This window comes from Salmo salar, chromosome 15, assembly GCF_965601325.2.
Source record: "Salmo salar chromosome 15, fSalSal1, whole genome shotgun sequence".
Lineage (NCBI taxonomy): Eukaryota > Metazoa > Chordata > Actinopteri > Salmoniformes > Salmonidae > Salmo > Salmo salar.
This window is the reverse complement of record NC_138305.1, coordinates 89,359,415-89,374,953: the sequence shown is the minus strand read 5'-3', so window position 1 is coordinate 89,374,953 and position 15,539 is coordinate 89,359,415. Positions and strand designations below refer to the sequence as shown.

The 15,539-nt window shown below is 44.7% G+C and overlaps 1 protein-coding gene across 1 annotated transcript; it reads right to left on the bottom strand.

Annotated features, from left to right (window-relative positions):
• Window positions 1–7,717: 7,717 nt before the first annotated feature.
• LOC123727330 (2-epi-5-epi-valiolone synthase) lies at window positions 7,718–11,388 on the bottom strand. The gene is made up of 5 exons (XM_082961502.1): window positions 11,180–11,388; window positions 9,530–9,752; window positions 8,825–9,049; window positions 8,422–8,695; window positions 7,718–7,779 (listed from the first exon to the last, which is right to left on the bottom strand). Exons 1-5 carry the CDS (start codon window positions 11,386–11,388, stop codon window positions 7,718–7,720), a joined length of 993 nt encoding a protein of 330 aa, XP_082817628.1.
• Window positions 11,389–15,539: the final 4,151 nt, after the last annotated feature.

The following is a 15,539-nucleotide window of genomic DNA, read 5'->3' as shown; positions in this document are numbered from 1 at the left end:
TGTATGTATTCACTACTGTAAGTCGCTCTGGATAAGAGCATCTGCTAAATGACTAAAATGTAAAATGTTCAAAGACACTCCAATATAATGAATGATAATATTTTATTGGTAGACTTCCAGGGCTCTATTTAATCCGCATTGCGGAAGTTCAGCTTTACAGCATGATTGAAATTTAAAGGCTATGTTCCCGCATTAGCAGAGACTGCATTCACGGTAAACGCTGCATATGTCGGCTCAATCAAAAATGACCTTTACATTTCTGTCACGGAGTCTGTAACACTTCAGTTTAACAGATTAAGTAAAGCCCCAAGTAAATGTGTTTTGACTGAAACATATTGAATATGAAACACAGTATTTCATCTTCACCCGCTCATCATGGTATGGATATTATCACCAGCCTTCGAGAAGAACCGAGGTTATCACACAGAGACCTACTAAAGCAGCACCGGCCCCTCAAGATTCTGGTCCTGCAAAGCCAAAGCCCCCTGATGGGAGAGCATAATATGCAAGGAAATTCTCAAAGCTACTAATTAGAACCTCAACGACCTTTTACCTAGCCGATGGGGATTCCGGTGGGGTGCCCCCACCCAGGTAGTGGCAGCGCTGGCATGAAGAGCTGCAGTAACCCATGGGGAGGGGGTCATACTCAGACAATCAGAGAGGGGGCATATTATTGTGGCCCTGGTAGCCCAAAATAATCAAAGGTCTGACTGTACAGAGATGCTTGGAAAATGGTCACAACGGGGGACCAGCGTGTGTGTGTGTTTCAGAGAAAGGGGGTGTATCTGATCTTCATGTGTATCTGATCTCCATCACCTAGGACTTAACAATGGTTAATGAAATCTCCAAATTTTTCCTATTTTTTGCTAAATGTTGCATGCCTTCTCAAACAGCTGCAACTGTATATGCATTCGTAAAACAAGTCCTTGAGTTGGGCTCAGGGATGGAACAACTGTTGAGCGTCTGAGCTTATGGTAGTTTATGGGGAAAAGGGGTTGAGTGCGTGTGTATGAATGTGTGTGTGTATGTAGCCCACATCTGTAGCTAGGGGATAATGATGTTAGGGACAATATAGGATGAATCACAATAAATGTGTGCTAAAATAATAATTGCTTACCAAAAATATTATTTTGTAATGGAAATCCTGGTTATCGGTAATAATCCTTTGCATGAACAGCCTACATTATTACACATATTATTTGTTAATTATGGAAATTAAGATACGCAGGATTTTTAATATACAGTGCATTTCGGAAAGTATTCAGACCCCTTGACTTTTTCCACATTTTGTTACGTTACAGCCTTATTCAATTGTTTTGTTTTATCAATCTACACACAATACCCCATAATGACAAAGCAAAAACTGTATAGACATTTTTGCACATTTATTTAAAAAAATTCCAAAACTGAAATCTCACATTTACATAAGTATTCAAACCCTTTACTCAGTACTTTGTTGAAGCACCGTTGGCAGTGATTACAGCTTCGAGTCTTCTTGGGTATGACGCTACAAGCTTGGCACACTTGTATTTGGGGAGTTTCATCCATTCTTCTCTGCAGATCCTCTCAAGTTCTGCCAGGTTAGATGAGGAGTGTCGCTGCACCACTATTTTCAGGCCTCTACAGAGATGTTCGACCGTGTTCAAGTCCGTTCTCTGGCTGGGCCACTCAAGGACATTCAGAGACGTGCTCTGAAACCACTCCTGTGTTGTCTTGGCTGTGTGCTTAGGGTCGTTGTCCTATTGGAAGGTAAACCTTCGCCCCAGTCAGGTCCTGAGCGCTCTGGAGCAGGTTTTCATCAAGGATCTCTCTGTACTTTGCTCCGTTCATCTTTCCCTCGATTCTGACTAGTCTCCCAGTCCCTGCCACTGAAAAACATCCCCACAGCATGATGTTGACACCACCATGCTTTACCGTAGGTATGGTGCCAGGTTTCCTCCCGACGTGACGCTTGGCATTCAGGCCAAATAGTTTAATCTTGGTTTCATCAGACCAGAAAATCTTGTTTCTCATGGTCTGAGAGTCCTTTAGATGCCTTTTGGCTCCGAGCAGGCTGTCATATGTGCCTTTTTCTGAGGAGTGGCTTCCGTCTGGCCACTCTAGCAAAAAGACTAGATTGGTGGAGTGCTGCAGAGATGGTTGTCCTTCTGGAAGGTTCTCCCATCTCCACAGAGGAACTCCGCAGCTCTGTCAGAGTGACCATCAGGTTTTTGGTCAGCTCCCTGGGGTATCAGGGATTGCTCAGTTTGGCCAGGCGGCCAGCTCTAGGAAGAGTCTTGGTGGCTCCACACTTCTTCCATTTAAGAATGATGGAGGCCACTTTGTTCTTGGGGACCTTGAATGCTGCAGACATTATTTGATACCCTTCCCCAAATCTGTGCCTCGACACAATCCTGTCTCGGAGCTCTACGGACAATTCCTTCCATCTCATGTCTTGGTTTTTGCTCTGACATGCACTGTCAACTGTGGGACCTTATATAGACAGGGGTGTGCCTTTCCAAATCATGTCCAATCAATTTAATTTACCACAGGTGGACTCCAATTAAGTTGGAGTCTCATAGTGAAGGTTCTGAAAGCTTATGTAAATAAGGTATTTCAGTTTTTTACTTCTAATAAATTTGAAAACATTTCTACAAACTTGTTTTCGCTTTGTCATTATGGGGTATTGTGTGTAGATTGATGAGGATTATTTTTTTAAATCCATTTCAGAATAAGGCTGTAACGTAACAAATTGTGGAAAAAGTCAAGGGTTCTGAATACTTTTGAATGCACTGTATATACAGAACCAGTCAAAAGTTTGGACACACCTACTCATTCAAGGGTTTTTCTTTATTTTTACTATTTTCTACATTGTAGAATAATAGTGAAGACCTCAAAACTATGAAATAACACATATGGAATCATGTAGTAACCAAAAAACATGTTAAACAAATCCAAATATATTTGAGATACTTCAAAGCAGCCACCCTTTGCCTTGAAGACAACTTTGCACACACTTGGCATTCTCTCAACCAGCTTCATGAGGTATTCACCTGGAATGCATTTCAATTAAGAGGCGTTCTTTGTTAAAAGTTAATTTGTGTTATTTCTTTCCATCTTAATGTCTTTGAGCCAATCAGTTGTGTTGTGACAAGGTAGTGATGGTATACAGAAGATAGCTCTATTTGGTAAAAGACCAAGTCCATCTTATGGCAAGAACAGTTTAAATAAGCAAAGAGAAACAACAGTCCATCATTACTTTAAGACATGAAGGTCAGACAATTCAAGAATTTCTTCAAGTGCATTCACAAAAACCATCAAGCACTGAAACTGGCTGTCATGAGGACCGCTACAGGAAAGGAAGACCCAGAGTTACCTCTGCTGCAGAGAATAAGTTAATAAGAGTTACCAGCCTCAGAAATTGCAGCCCAAATAAATGCTTCACAGAGACACATCTCAAAATCAAATGTTCAGAGGAGAATGCGTGAATCAGGTCTTCATGGTCGAATTGCTGCAAAGAAACCACTACTAAAAGACACCAATAAGAAGAAGAGACTTGCTCGGGCCAAGAAACACGAGCAATGGACATTAGACCGGTGGAGATCTGTCCTTTGGTCTGATGAGTCCAGATTTGAGATTTTTGGTTCCACCCGCCGTGTCTTTGTGAGACGCAGAGCAGGTGAACGGATGATCTCCGCATGTGTGGTTCCCACTGTGAAGCATGGAGGAGGAGGTGTGATGGTCTGGGGGTGCTTTGCTAGCGACTCTGTCTGTGATTTATTTAGAATTCAAGGCACACTTGGCTACCACCAGTATGACTACCACAGCATTCTGCAGCGACACGCCATCCCGTCTGGTTTGCGCTTAGAGGGACTATCATTTGTTTTTCAACAGGACAGTGACCCAACACACCTCCAGGCTGTGTAAGGGCTATTTGACCAAGAAGGAGATTGATGGAGTGATGCATCAGATGACCTGGACTCCACAAGAATCTAAAATATATTTTGATTTGTACAATGTAGAAAATAGCACAAATAAAGAAAAACCCTTGAATGAGTAGGTGTCCAAACTTTTGGTGTGTGTATATATATATATATATACACACACTGCTCAAAAAAATAAAGGGAACACTTAAACTACACATCCTAGATCTGAATGAAAGAAATAATCTTATTAAATACTTTTTTCTTTACATAGTTGAATGTGCTGACAACAAAATCACACAAAAATAATCAATGGAAATCCAATTTATCAACCCATGGAGGTCTGGATTTGGAGTCACACTCAAAATTAAAGTGGAAAACCACACGACAGGCTGATCCAACTTTGATGTAATGTCCTTAAAACAAGTTAAATTGAGGCTCAGTAGTGTGTGTGGCCTCCACGTGCCTGTATGACCTCCCTACAACGCCTGGGCATGCTCCTGATGAGGTGGCAGATGGTCTCCTGAGGGATCTCCTCTCCTCCCAGACCTGGACTAAAGCATCCGCCAACTCCTGGACAGTCTGTGGTGCAACGTGGCGTTGGTGGATGGAGCGAGACATGATGTCCCAGATGTGCTCAATTGGATTCAGGTCTGGGGAACGGGCGGGCCAGTCCATAGCATCAATGCCTTCCTCTTGCAGGAACTGCTGACACACTCCAGCCACATGAGGTCTAGCATTGTCTTGCATTAGGAGGAACCCAGGGCCAACCGCACCAGCATATGGTCTCACAAGGGGTCTGAGGATCTCATCTCGGTACCTAATGGCAGTCAGGCTACCTCTGGCGAGCACATTGAGGGCTGTGCGGCCCCCCCAAAAAATGCCACCCCACACCATGACTGACCCACCGACAAACCGTTCATGCTGGAGGATGTTGCAGGCAGCAGAACGTTCTCCACGGCGTCTCCAGACTCTGTCACGTCTGTCACGTGCTCAGTGTGAACCTGCTTTCATCTGTGAAGAGCACAGGGCACCAGTGGCGAATTTGCCAATCTTGGTGTTCTCTGGCAAATGCCAAACATCCTGCACGGTGTTGGGCTGTAAGCACAACCCCCACCTGTGGACGTCGGGCCCTCATACCACCCTCATGGAGTCTGTTTCTGACCGTTTGAGCAGACACATGCACATTTGTGGCCTGCTGGAGGTCATTTTGCAGGGCTCTGGCAGTGCTTCTCCTGCTCCTCCTTGCACAAAGGTGGAGGTAGCGGTCCTGCTGCTGGGTTGTTGCCCTCCTACGGCCTCCTCCACGTCTCCTGATGTACTGGCCTGTCTCCTGGTAGCGCCTCCATGCTCTGGACACTACGCTGACAGACACAGCAAACCTTCTTGCCACAGCTCGCATTGATGTGCCATCCTGGATGAGCTGCACTACCTGAGCCACTTGTGTGGGTTGTAGACTCCGTCTCATGCTACCACTAGAGTGAAAGCACCGCCAGCATTCAAAAGTGACCAAAACATCAGCCAGGAAGCATATGAACTGAGAAGTGGTCTGTGGTCCCCACCTGCAGAACCACTCCTTTATTGGGGGTGTCTTGCTAATTGCCTAGTGTATATATCACACACACACACACACACACAGTTGAAGTCGGAAGTTTACATATACCTTAATCAAATACATTTAAACTCAGTTTTTCACAATTCCTGACATTTAATCATGGTAAAAATTCCCTGTCTTAGGTCAGTTAGGATCACCACTTTATTTTAAGAATGTGAAATGTCAGAATAATAGGTCGAAAGAATGATTTATTTCAGCTTTTATTTCTTTCATCACATTCCCAGTGGGTCAGAAGTTTACATACACTCGATTAGTATTTGGTAGCATTGCCTTTAAATTGTTGAACTTGGGTCAAACGTTTCAGGTAGCCTTCCACAAGCTTCCCACAATAAGTTGGGTGAATTTTGGCCCATTCCTCCTGACAGAGCTGGTGTAACTGAGTCAGGTTTGTAGGACTCCTTGTTCGCACACACTTTTTCAGTTCTGTCCACATAATTTTCAATAGGATTGAGGTCAGGGCTTTGTGATGGCCACTCCAATACCTTGACTTTGTTGTCCTTAAGCCGTTTTGCCACAACTTTGGAAGTATGCTTGGGGTCATTGTCCATTTGGAAGACCCATTTGCGACCAAGCTTTAACTTCCTGACTGATGTCTTGAGATTTTGCTTCAATATATCCACGTCCTTTTCCTGCCTCATGATGCCATCTATTTTGTGAAGTGCACCAGTCCCTCCTGCAGCAAAGCACCCCCACAACATGATGCTGCCACCCCCGTGCTTTACGGTTGGGATGGTGTTCTTCGGCTTGCAAGCATCCCCCTTTTTCCTCCAAACATAACGATGGTCATTATGGCCAAACAGTTCTATTTTTGTTTCATCAGACCAGAGGTCATTTCTCCAAAAAGTATGATCTTTGTCCCCATGTGCAATTGCAAACCATAGTCTGGCTTTTTTATGGCGGTTTTGGACCAGTGTCTTCTTCCTTGCTTAGTGGACTTTCAGGTTATGTCGATATAGGACTCGTTTTACTGTGGATATAGATACTTTTGTACCGTTTCCTCCAGCATCTCACAAGGTCCTTTGCTGTTGTTCTGGGATTGATTTTCACATTTCGCACCAAAGTACGTTCTTCTCTAGGAGACAGAACGCATCTCCTTCCTGAGCGGTATGACAGCTGCGTGGACCCATGGTGTTTATTCTTGCGTACTATTGTTTGTACAGATGAACGTGGTACCTTCAGGCGTTTGGAAATTGCTCCCAAGGATGAACCAGACTTGTGGAGGTCTACAATGTTTTCTGAGGTCTTGGCAGATTTCTTTTGATTTTCCCATGATGTCAAGCGAAGAGGCGCTGAGTTTGAAGGTAGGCCTTGAAATACATCCACAGGTACACCTCCAATTCACTCAAATTATGTAAATTAGCCTAACAGAAGCTTCTAACGCCATGACATCCTTTTCCAAGCTGTTTAAAGGCACAGTCAATTTAGTGTATGTAAACTTCTGACCCACTGCTACAGTGAATTAATCTGTCTGTAAACAATTGTTGGAAAAATTACTTGTGTCATGCATAAAGGTCCCGTGTGGCTCAGTTGGTAGAGCATGGTGTTTGCAACGCCAGGGTTGTGGGTTCGATTCCCATGGGGGACCAGTACGGATACATTTTTTTAAATGAAATGTATGCATTCACTACTGTAAGTCGCTCTGGATAAGAGCGTCTGCTAAATGACTAAAATGTAAAGTAGATGTCCTAACCAACTTGCCAATACATTTTTGGAGTGGTTGAAAAACTAGTTTTAATGACTCCAACCTAAGTGTATGTGAACTTCTGACTTCAACTGTATATATAGTTACAAAATAATATTTGGGAGATTGGAAATGATGCAGACAATTACATTGATGGAAGCTACAATCTATCTGAAATATTAAAGCTGATCAATATTAAAGGTAATCACAGCTGCTCTTGAAAGTCTGTCACAGAATATCATCACTGATGTCATGGAAGATTTCGGTAGAGATGAGACTGTACAGTAAATGTGCTTGTGTAGCGGACGCACTGTAACATTGCTTGCTTAGCGAGAACCACTTCCTCTTAATTCACTCAAACACAGGACCTCTGCCTTGCTAGGACATGTAACTGCCCTCGTGAAGCGTATTACCAGTCGTGGCACAGGGAAAGCGAGTTATTCGGTGACACAAGTGGGGACACTTCAGACCGAAGAGTGAGTTTCACACATCCCCATGTGCTACATTCACCCCTCAAACTTACTCCACAGTGACCCCAGTGTTGAGCTGAGCGCAACTGCAGATCCAGGTCACGGCACCATCTGTAACGGATGTCACATTGCTTGGTTAGTGAGTACCAATTCCTACTGATTCAGCTCACACAGAGGCTCGAACCCAGGACCTCTGTCTTGCTAGCACACTTGACTGTCCTCCCGAAGCGTCTTACCAATCGGGCCACGTGAAAAGCTAGCTATTCTGTGACAAAAGTAGGAACACTTCAGAGGATTGAGTTTCACACATCCCCATCAGATACATTTACTTGTTTTGGAAATTCCAAATCTCATACTGTATGGAATGTCTAGAATGTCTGATTTAAAAAGGCAGTTCGATGGTGTTCTTAAAGCGTCAATCAGCAGTTGAGACAATAACAAAGTGGCCTCCCCACCCTTATTTTGGTAAAAAGCTGAGGGATGGGGTGGGAGAAATGTAACCACTCAAATTCATAGAGGGAGCTATTGTTGCAAGGACAGACCATCGATGACATTACAATTATTGATATAACCATGTTTTGAGGCTGTTTGTTTACATTTACTTTGTTTACAAAAATACGAATAAAACAAGCTTATATTTTGGGTTCTGATGGGGTAAGACAGTTGAACTTAGCTCATGAGGCATTTATAAGTTATATTCTTCAATTATCAATGGGTACATATCTTTCCCCTTTAAAGGAAAGATGTCCAGACCTGCACAGCACAGTCCTGTGTGAAGAGGCATCCTCAGGGACCCTGCAGAGTGTTTCAGACGTTCACTCAGAGACTTCTGCACCAGAACCAGAGTGCAGTCCTGGTGCCACACAGGCAGCTCCAGCTCCATCATGCAGTGGCTGATCCGGGCCTTCTCCTCTTCTGTCTGGAGCCCTTTCTGGTGGGCCACGTACACCATGAAGGACATGTCGATGTTCACGCCTCCCCGTGGAGCAGCACAGTCAGCACTTTCTGCAAAGAAGGTCAAGTTATACTGCATGCATATTTGCCAAATTGTCTCTTCACTTGTCAAAAATATATCTGAGCATTCACACCTTCCCTGATGCCGTTTTCTCCATCCTTTCATATCCCTTCCATATTAACTCAGTGATAAACGTTTTACCATTCTTAGCTCAGGGCTGACTAGGTGGCCAAAGTCCACCAGTCTGTCCAGAGTCAACTCATCTAGCATGGTTTCTATGGCAATCCGTGGGGATGTAGTGGCAGCATCCTCCAGGTCACAGCAGCCACTGGTCTTCTGGTCACAGGACTGGAAGCTGGAGTCCAGCAGGTCCCCACCTTCAGTCTCCAGAAGTTCAAACAGGCCCCTGTGTATCATCAGGGCCATCTAGAACACAAAGGATGATGGCCATAGCTGATTTATTAGCTCCATACAGAGTTTGGAAACACAATGTAAGTAAGACACTATCAATGGGGTGGTTTAGGCTTGTAAAAAGTGTTTGTTCATTAGTAATGGTGATTAGTAAAGAGTGTAATAGACATGTAATAGAGAGCAGACAAATACAACCATATCTTGCTGTTAAGGGACGCTTGTCCCGTTGTCCAGATAGGTCTCGAAATGCACAGAACAGTGTTCAGTCATTTTAGAAAGATGATATGCTCAGTTTGTAATGCTGACACATATTCAACCCACATACATATTGTGATGAGTACCTTTAACATTTCTGCCATCCCGCCATCCCAATAGAAACCTGCCGGCGAGGAACAGTCCAGTCTAAAAACGTTGCGACCGGGGGGGGGGGGGGGGGGTGTAACTCCCCAGCTTGTTCTTTCCATTGACAAAGTTGACTCCAGTTTTAGCCCCCACACTGGCATCAATGTAGAAGAGCAGGGTGGTCGGGACACGGATATAAGGGGTTAGTCTCCGGTAGAAAGAAACAGCTAGGCCCACCACATCCAGACACACCCCTGCTCCAATAGCAATGAGGGGCTCAGAGCGCCTGTCTATGCCAAACTTGTGGACCTCCTCCAGAATCCTGGTCATGTGCTCCATGGACTTGTTGTCCTCTGTAGTGGGCAGTGGGAGGATCCTATAGAGAATATTTAATGGACCTGTTCTCCTCTGTAGTCTGGCCCAGGGGTGTGAAGGTGAACGGAAAGGCTGGAGCAACGAACCGCCTTTGCTGTCTCTGCCTGGCCGGTTTCCCCTCTTTCCACTGGGATTCTCTGCCTCTACCCCTATTACGGGGGCTGAGTCACTGGCTTACTGGTGTTCTTCCATGCCGTCCCTGGGAGGGGTGCGTCACTTGAGTGGGTTGAGTCACTGACGTGGTCTTCCTGTCTGGATTGGCGCCCCCCTTGGGCTGTGCCGTGGCGGAGATCTTTGTGGGCTATACTCGGCCTTGTCCCGGGATGGTATGTTGGTGGTTGGAGATATCCCTCCAGTGGTGTGGAGGCTGTGCTTTGGCAAAGTGGGTGGGGTTATATCCTACCTGTTTGGCCCTGTCCGGGGGTTTCATCGGATGGGGCCATAGTGTCTCCTGACCCCTCCTGTCTCAGCCTCCAGTATTTATGCTGCAGTAGTTTATGTGTCGGGGGGCTAGGGTCAGTCTGTCACATCTGGAGTATTTCTCTTGTCTTTTCCGGTGTCCTGTGTGAATTTAAATATGCTCTCTCTAATTCTCTCTTTCTCTCTCTCTCTCGGAGGACCTGAGCCCTAGGACCATGCCTCAGGACTACCTGGCTTGATGACTCCTTGCTGTCCCCAGTTCACCTGGCCGTGCTGCTGCTCCAGTTCCAACTGTTCTGCCTGCAGCTATGGAACCCTGACCTGTTCACTGGACGTGCTACCTGTCCCAGACCTGCTGTCCCAGACCTGCTGGAACCCTGACCTATTCACCGGACGTGCTACCTGTCCCAGACCCGCTGTTTTCAACTCTCTAGAGACAGCAGGAGCGGTAGAGATACTCTCAAAGATCGGCTATGAAAAAGCCAACTGACACTTACTCTTGTGTTACTGACTTGTTGCACCCTCGACAACTACTATGATTATTATTATTTGACCATGCTGGTCATTTATGAACATTTGAACATCTAGGCCATGTGCTGTTATAATCTCCACCCGGCACAGCCAGAAGAGGACTGGCCACCCCTCATAGCCTGGTTCCTCTCCAGGTTTCTTCCTAGGTTTTGGCCTTTCTAGGGAGTTTTTCCTAGCCACCGTGCTTCTACACCTGCATTGCTTGCTGTTTGGGGTTTTAGGCTGGGTTTCTGTACAGCACTTTGAGATATCAGCTGATGTAAGAAGGGCTATATAAATACATTTGATTTGGTTTGATTAGTGGGCAGTGGGAGGATCCTATAGAGAACATTTAATGGACCTGTTCTCCTCTGTAGTGGGCAGTGGGAGGATCCTATAGAGAATATTTAATGGACCTGTTCTCCTCTGTAGTGGGCAGTAGGAGGATCCTATAGAGAACATTTAATGGACCTGTTCTCCTTTCTGGCATCAAAGTACCTGGTGACCTGGGAGCCATAGAGCTGATTGACTGTCTCATCAATGACAATGAAGCCGTTGATGCGCTTGGTGTTGCTTCTGATGGCCTTGAGCTCCTCCTGGTCCTCCATACGACCACACAGCAGTGGGTCGTTCCCATCATCCAGCAGGTTGTGGCATTGGATCACTCTGTAGGTGAACACAATGGGGCTGACCACTGTCCAGGACATATTGAGATGCTCTGGATGCTGAGTAGCCAGCAGAAATGGTAAGTGATCACAACAACAGTCACAGAGTGGCACATCTGAATGGTAACAGAATTGCCATCAGTTACAACCCATGGCTTTATAAAGCTTTACTATTTTTGCCAGGCTTGTCTATAAATACTTAACATCTCAAATCTTTAATAATGAAAACAATATTATGAAAATTACACCGCCAACAAGAACAGTAGTTTCCTATTAAAGTTGGGATGCAAAGTATAAGTGTACAGACAAAATTGAAAGTGTTAAACAGCTTTTCCAGTATACTGGTCTAAAGTACACCTACAGAACCACAAGCTGAAATGGCAGCTGCACCCAAAATAGAAATTCTGTCTTCCAGTAAAATAAGTCACGGCTCTATGAAAAACACTGCTGACCCACATTTAGTCAACAAAAAATTATGCATCTCATAAGATTAAAATAGGCCCTGTTCTAAAATAACAAATATAGTTTAAATGAACACTAATCAAATGTATTAAATCATTTATTGTTTACTAAGATTTGGCAACAGGAGGTATACTGCCCTTTTTTACACTGCTGTTCAGCAAGATCATAATTTTGGCATGCTTATGACTAGATGTGATAAATCCTTCAATTTGTTCCACAAGGAAAAGACAACATGTAAATGATACTCACATTTTAGCAGCTGACAACCATCCCTCCTGAGACTGTGCACCAGTCTGTCTGTTCCATGCCCAGTTCACTTGCACCAGACTGAACTCTGTTTGTTGGCTCGTACCACTATCAGACTCGTCATGTCAGTGCACACCCTCATTTACTGAATGGGACACAGTTGGCTCTGTCATTTTGGAAGGATATGTACTGCGTCCCAATTCTCCACCTTTCTCCTGTAGTGTGCACTCAGTTACTCCTCCTTCTGTATTTGTATTTTATTGCCAAGGCAACTACTACTCTTGTTGGGGTCCAGCAATACTAAGGCAATTTAAATACAGTTAAAACATGCTCAACGGGTGACATGTCTGGTGAGTATATAGGCCATGGAAGAACTGGGACACTTTCAGCTTCCAGAAATTGTGTACAGATCCTTGCGACATGGGGCCGTGCATTGTCATGTGGAAACATGAGGTGATGGCGGCAGGTTAATGGCTCGACAATGGGCCTCAGGATCTCGTCACAGTATCTCTGTGCATTCAAATTGCCATCAATAAAATGCAATTTTGTTCATTGCCCGTAGCTTACGCCTGCCCATACCTTATCCCCACTGCCAGCATGTGGCACTCAGTTCATAACAATGACATCAGCAAACCGCTCACCCTGCGTGACTGTAAGGCTGGTTGGACATACTGCCAAATTCTCTAAAACGACAGCTTATGGTAGAGAAATGAACATTCAATTATGTGGCAACAGCTCTGGTGGACATTCCTGCAGTCAGCATGCTAATTGCACGCTTCGTCAAAACATCCGTGGCATTGTGTTGTGTGACAAAAGTGCATATTTTAGAGTGGCCTTTCATTGTCCCCAGCGCAAGGTGCACCTGCGTAATGATCAAACTTTTTAATCAGCTTCTTGATATGCCACACCTGGATTATCTTGGCAAAGGAGAAACGCTCACTAACAGGGATCTAAATACAATGAGAGAAATAAGCTTTTTGTGGGCATGGAACATTTCTGGGATCTTTTATTTCAGCTCATGAAACAAGGGACTAACACTTTACATGTTGCGTTTATATTTTTGTTCAGTGTAATTTGTATGGGGTATGGTGGCCATTGGCTCAACTTACCCCAAGGTAAACATTTTTAAAACAGAGTCTGGTGCTAATGTGTGGATAGGCCACTAGGAGTAAACGGATACTGGACTGCACTCTGGTAAAAGAGTGATGACAGACACAGAAGCCCAGTCTAGGAGTTTAATGATGAAATAGAGCATACATGTGCTATTTGGTCAAAAACTGACAAATATCCCTGAAAATGGAAATTGTCTGATCTCCACGACAGCCAACCAAACTGAGAAATAAGTTTCGTTTTTATACTAACAAGTGGTTGCCATGGTGACTAATTCAATAATAATTGGTAGAACACATGAAAGAAAACAGAGTTTACCAGAATTTCTAAATGAAAATACGGGTAGATCAATAAAATGTCATTGTAGATCTAATTAAACTTAAAGGAGACTAAATAAATATCTAAGGGGCTTTTATACAATTTTGACTAAATTAGTCCACACCGCTACAAGGATGCACTTTCATGCTAGCTTTAGGACCTTATATTGTAGAGACCCCAACTGATGTATAAAATCTTAAAACGATCTACTTTAGTTTAGATACTGTACAAGCATCATGAAACCTAGAACACAAATGAATTTGCCTTTGTGAAAAATCTTTTTTTTAACCTAAATTACTTGTCATAATTTCCTGGAGTCTGTGAAGGAAGAAACTACATGGAAAAAGTGTTCTCTTCCTAAACATTTGGTGACACGATTTATTTCATGTATGGTTTCTTAGAAACAAGGGGTGGTTCAACTAACATTTTGGCTCAACTTACCCCACTCTCCCCTACAGAATACAAGTCTGCAGCAGTCAAGGTAGAATGGGACCACATTTGCTTTAGCACTCTTGCAATGGAGATACATTCCCCACTATGATACTTGGCTCTACCATTAACCAGTAAATACAAAGATGACCCTAACCAGAAAAATAGAAGATAACCAATTTTTAAAAAAAGCTTTTTCTCTCTAGATTCAGTTATTAAAAATGTTTGATAAAATTACCACATGCCCATGCAACCTAATAATATACTGCTCAAAAAAATAAAGGGAACACTTAAACAACACATCCTAGATCTGAATGAAAGAAATAATCTTATTAAATACTTTTTTCTTTACATGGTTGAATGTGCTGACAACAAAATCACACAAAAATAATCAATGGAAATCCAATTTATCAACCCATGGAGGTCTGGATTTGGAGTCACACTCAAAATTAAAGTGGAAAACCACACTACAGGCTGATCCAACTTTGATGTAATGTCCTTAAAACAACTCAAAATGAGGCTCAGTAGTGTGTGTGGCCTCCACGTGCCTGTATGACCTCCCTACAACGCCTGGGCATGCTCCTGATGAGGTGGCAGATGGTCTCCTGAGGGATCTCCTCTCCTCCCAGACCTGGACTAAAGCATCCGCCAACTCCTGGACAGTCTGTGGTGCAACGTGGCGTTGGTGGATGGAGCGAGACATGATGTCCCAGATGTGCTCAATTGGATTCAGGTCTGGGGAACGGGCGGGCCAGTCCATAGCATCAATGCCTTCCTCTTGCAGGAACTGCTGACACACTCCAGCCACATGAGGTCTAGCATTGTCTTGCATTAGGAGGAACCCAGGGCCAACCGCACCAGCATATGGTCTCACAAGGGGTCTGAGGATCTCATCTTGGTACCTAATGGCAGTCAGGCTACCTCTGGCGAGCACATGGAGGGCTGTGCGGCCCCCCAAAGAAATGCCACCCAACACCATGACTGACCCACCGCCAAACCGGTCATGCTGGAGGATGTTGCAGGCAGCAGAACATTCTCCACGGCGTCTCCAGACTCTGTCACGTGCTCAGTGTGAACCTGATTTCATGTGTGAAGAGCACAGGGCGCCCAGTGACGAATTTGCCAATCTTGGTGTTCTCTGGCAAATGCCAAACGTCCTGCACGGTGTTGGGCTGTAAGCACAACCCCCACCTGTGGACGTCGGGCCCTCATACCACCCTCATGGAGTCTGTTTCTGACCGTTTGAGCAGACACATGCACATTTGTGGCCTGCTGGAGGTCATTTTGCAGGGCTCTGGCAGTGCTTCTCCTTGCACAAAGGCGGAGGTAGCGGTCCTGCTGCTGGGTTGTTGCCCTCCTACGGCCTCCTCCACGTCTCCTGATGTACTGGCCTGTCTCCTGGTAGCGCCTCCATGCTCTGGACACTACGCTGACAGACACAGCAAACCTTCTTGCCACAGCTCGCATTGATGTGCCATCCTGGATGAGCTGCACTACCTGAGCCACCCGTGTGGGTTGTAGACTCCGTCTCATGCTACCACTAGAGTGAAAGCACCGCCAGCATTCAAAAGTGACCAAAACATCAGCCAGGAAGCATAGGAACTGAGAAGTGGTTCCCACCTGCAGAA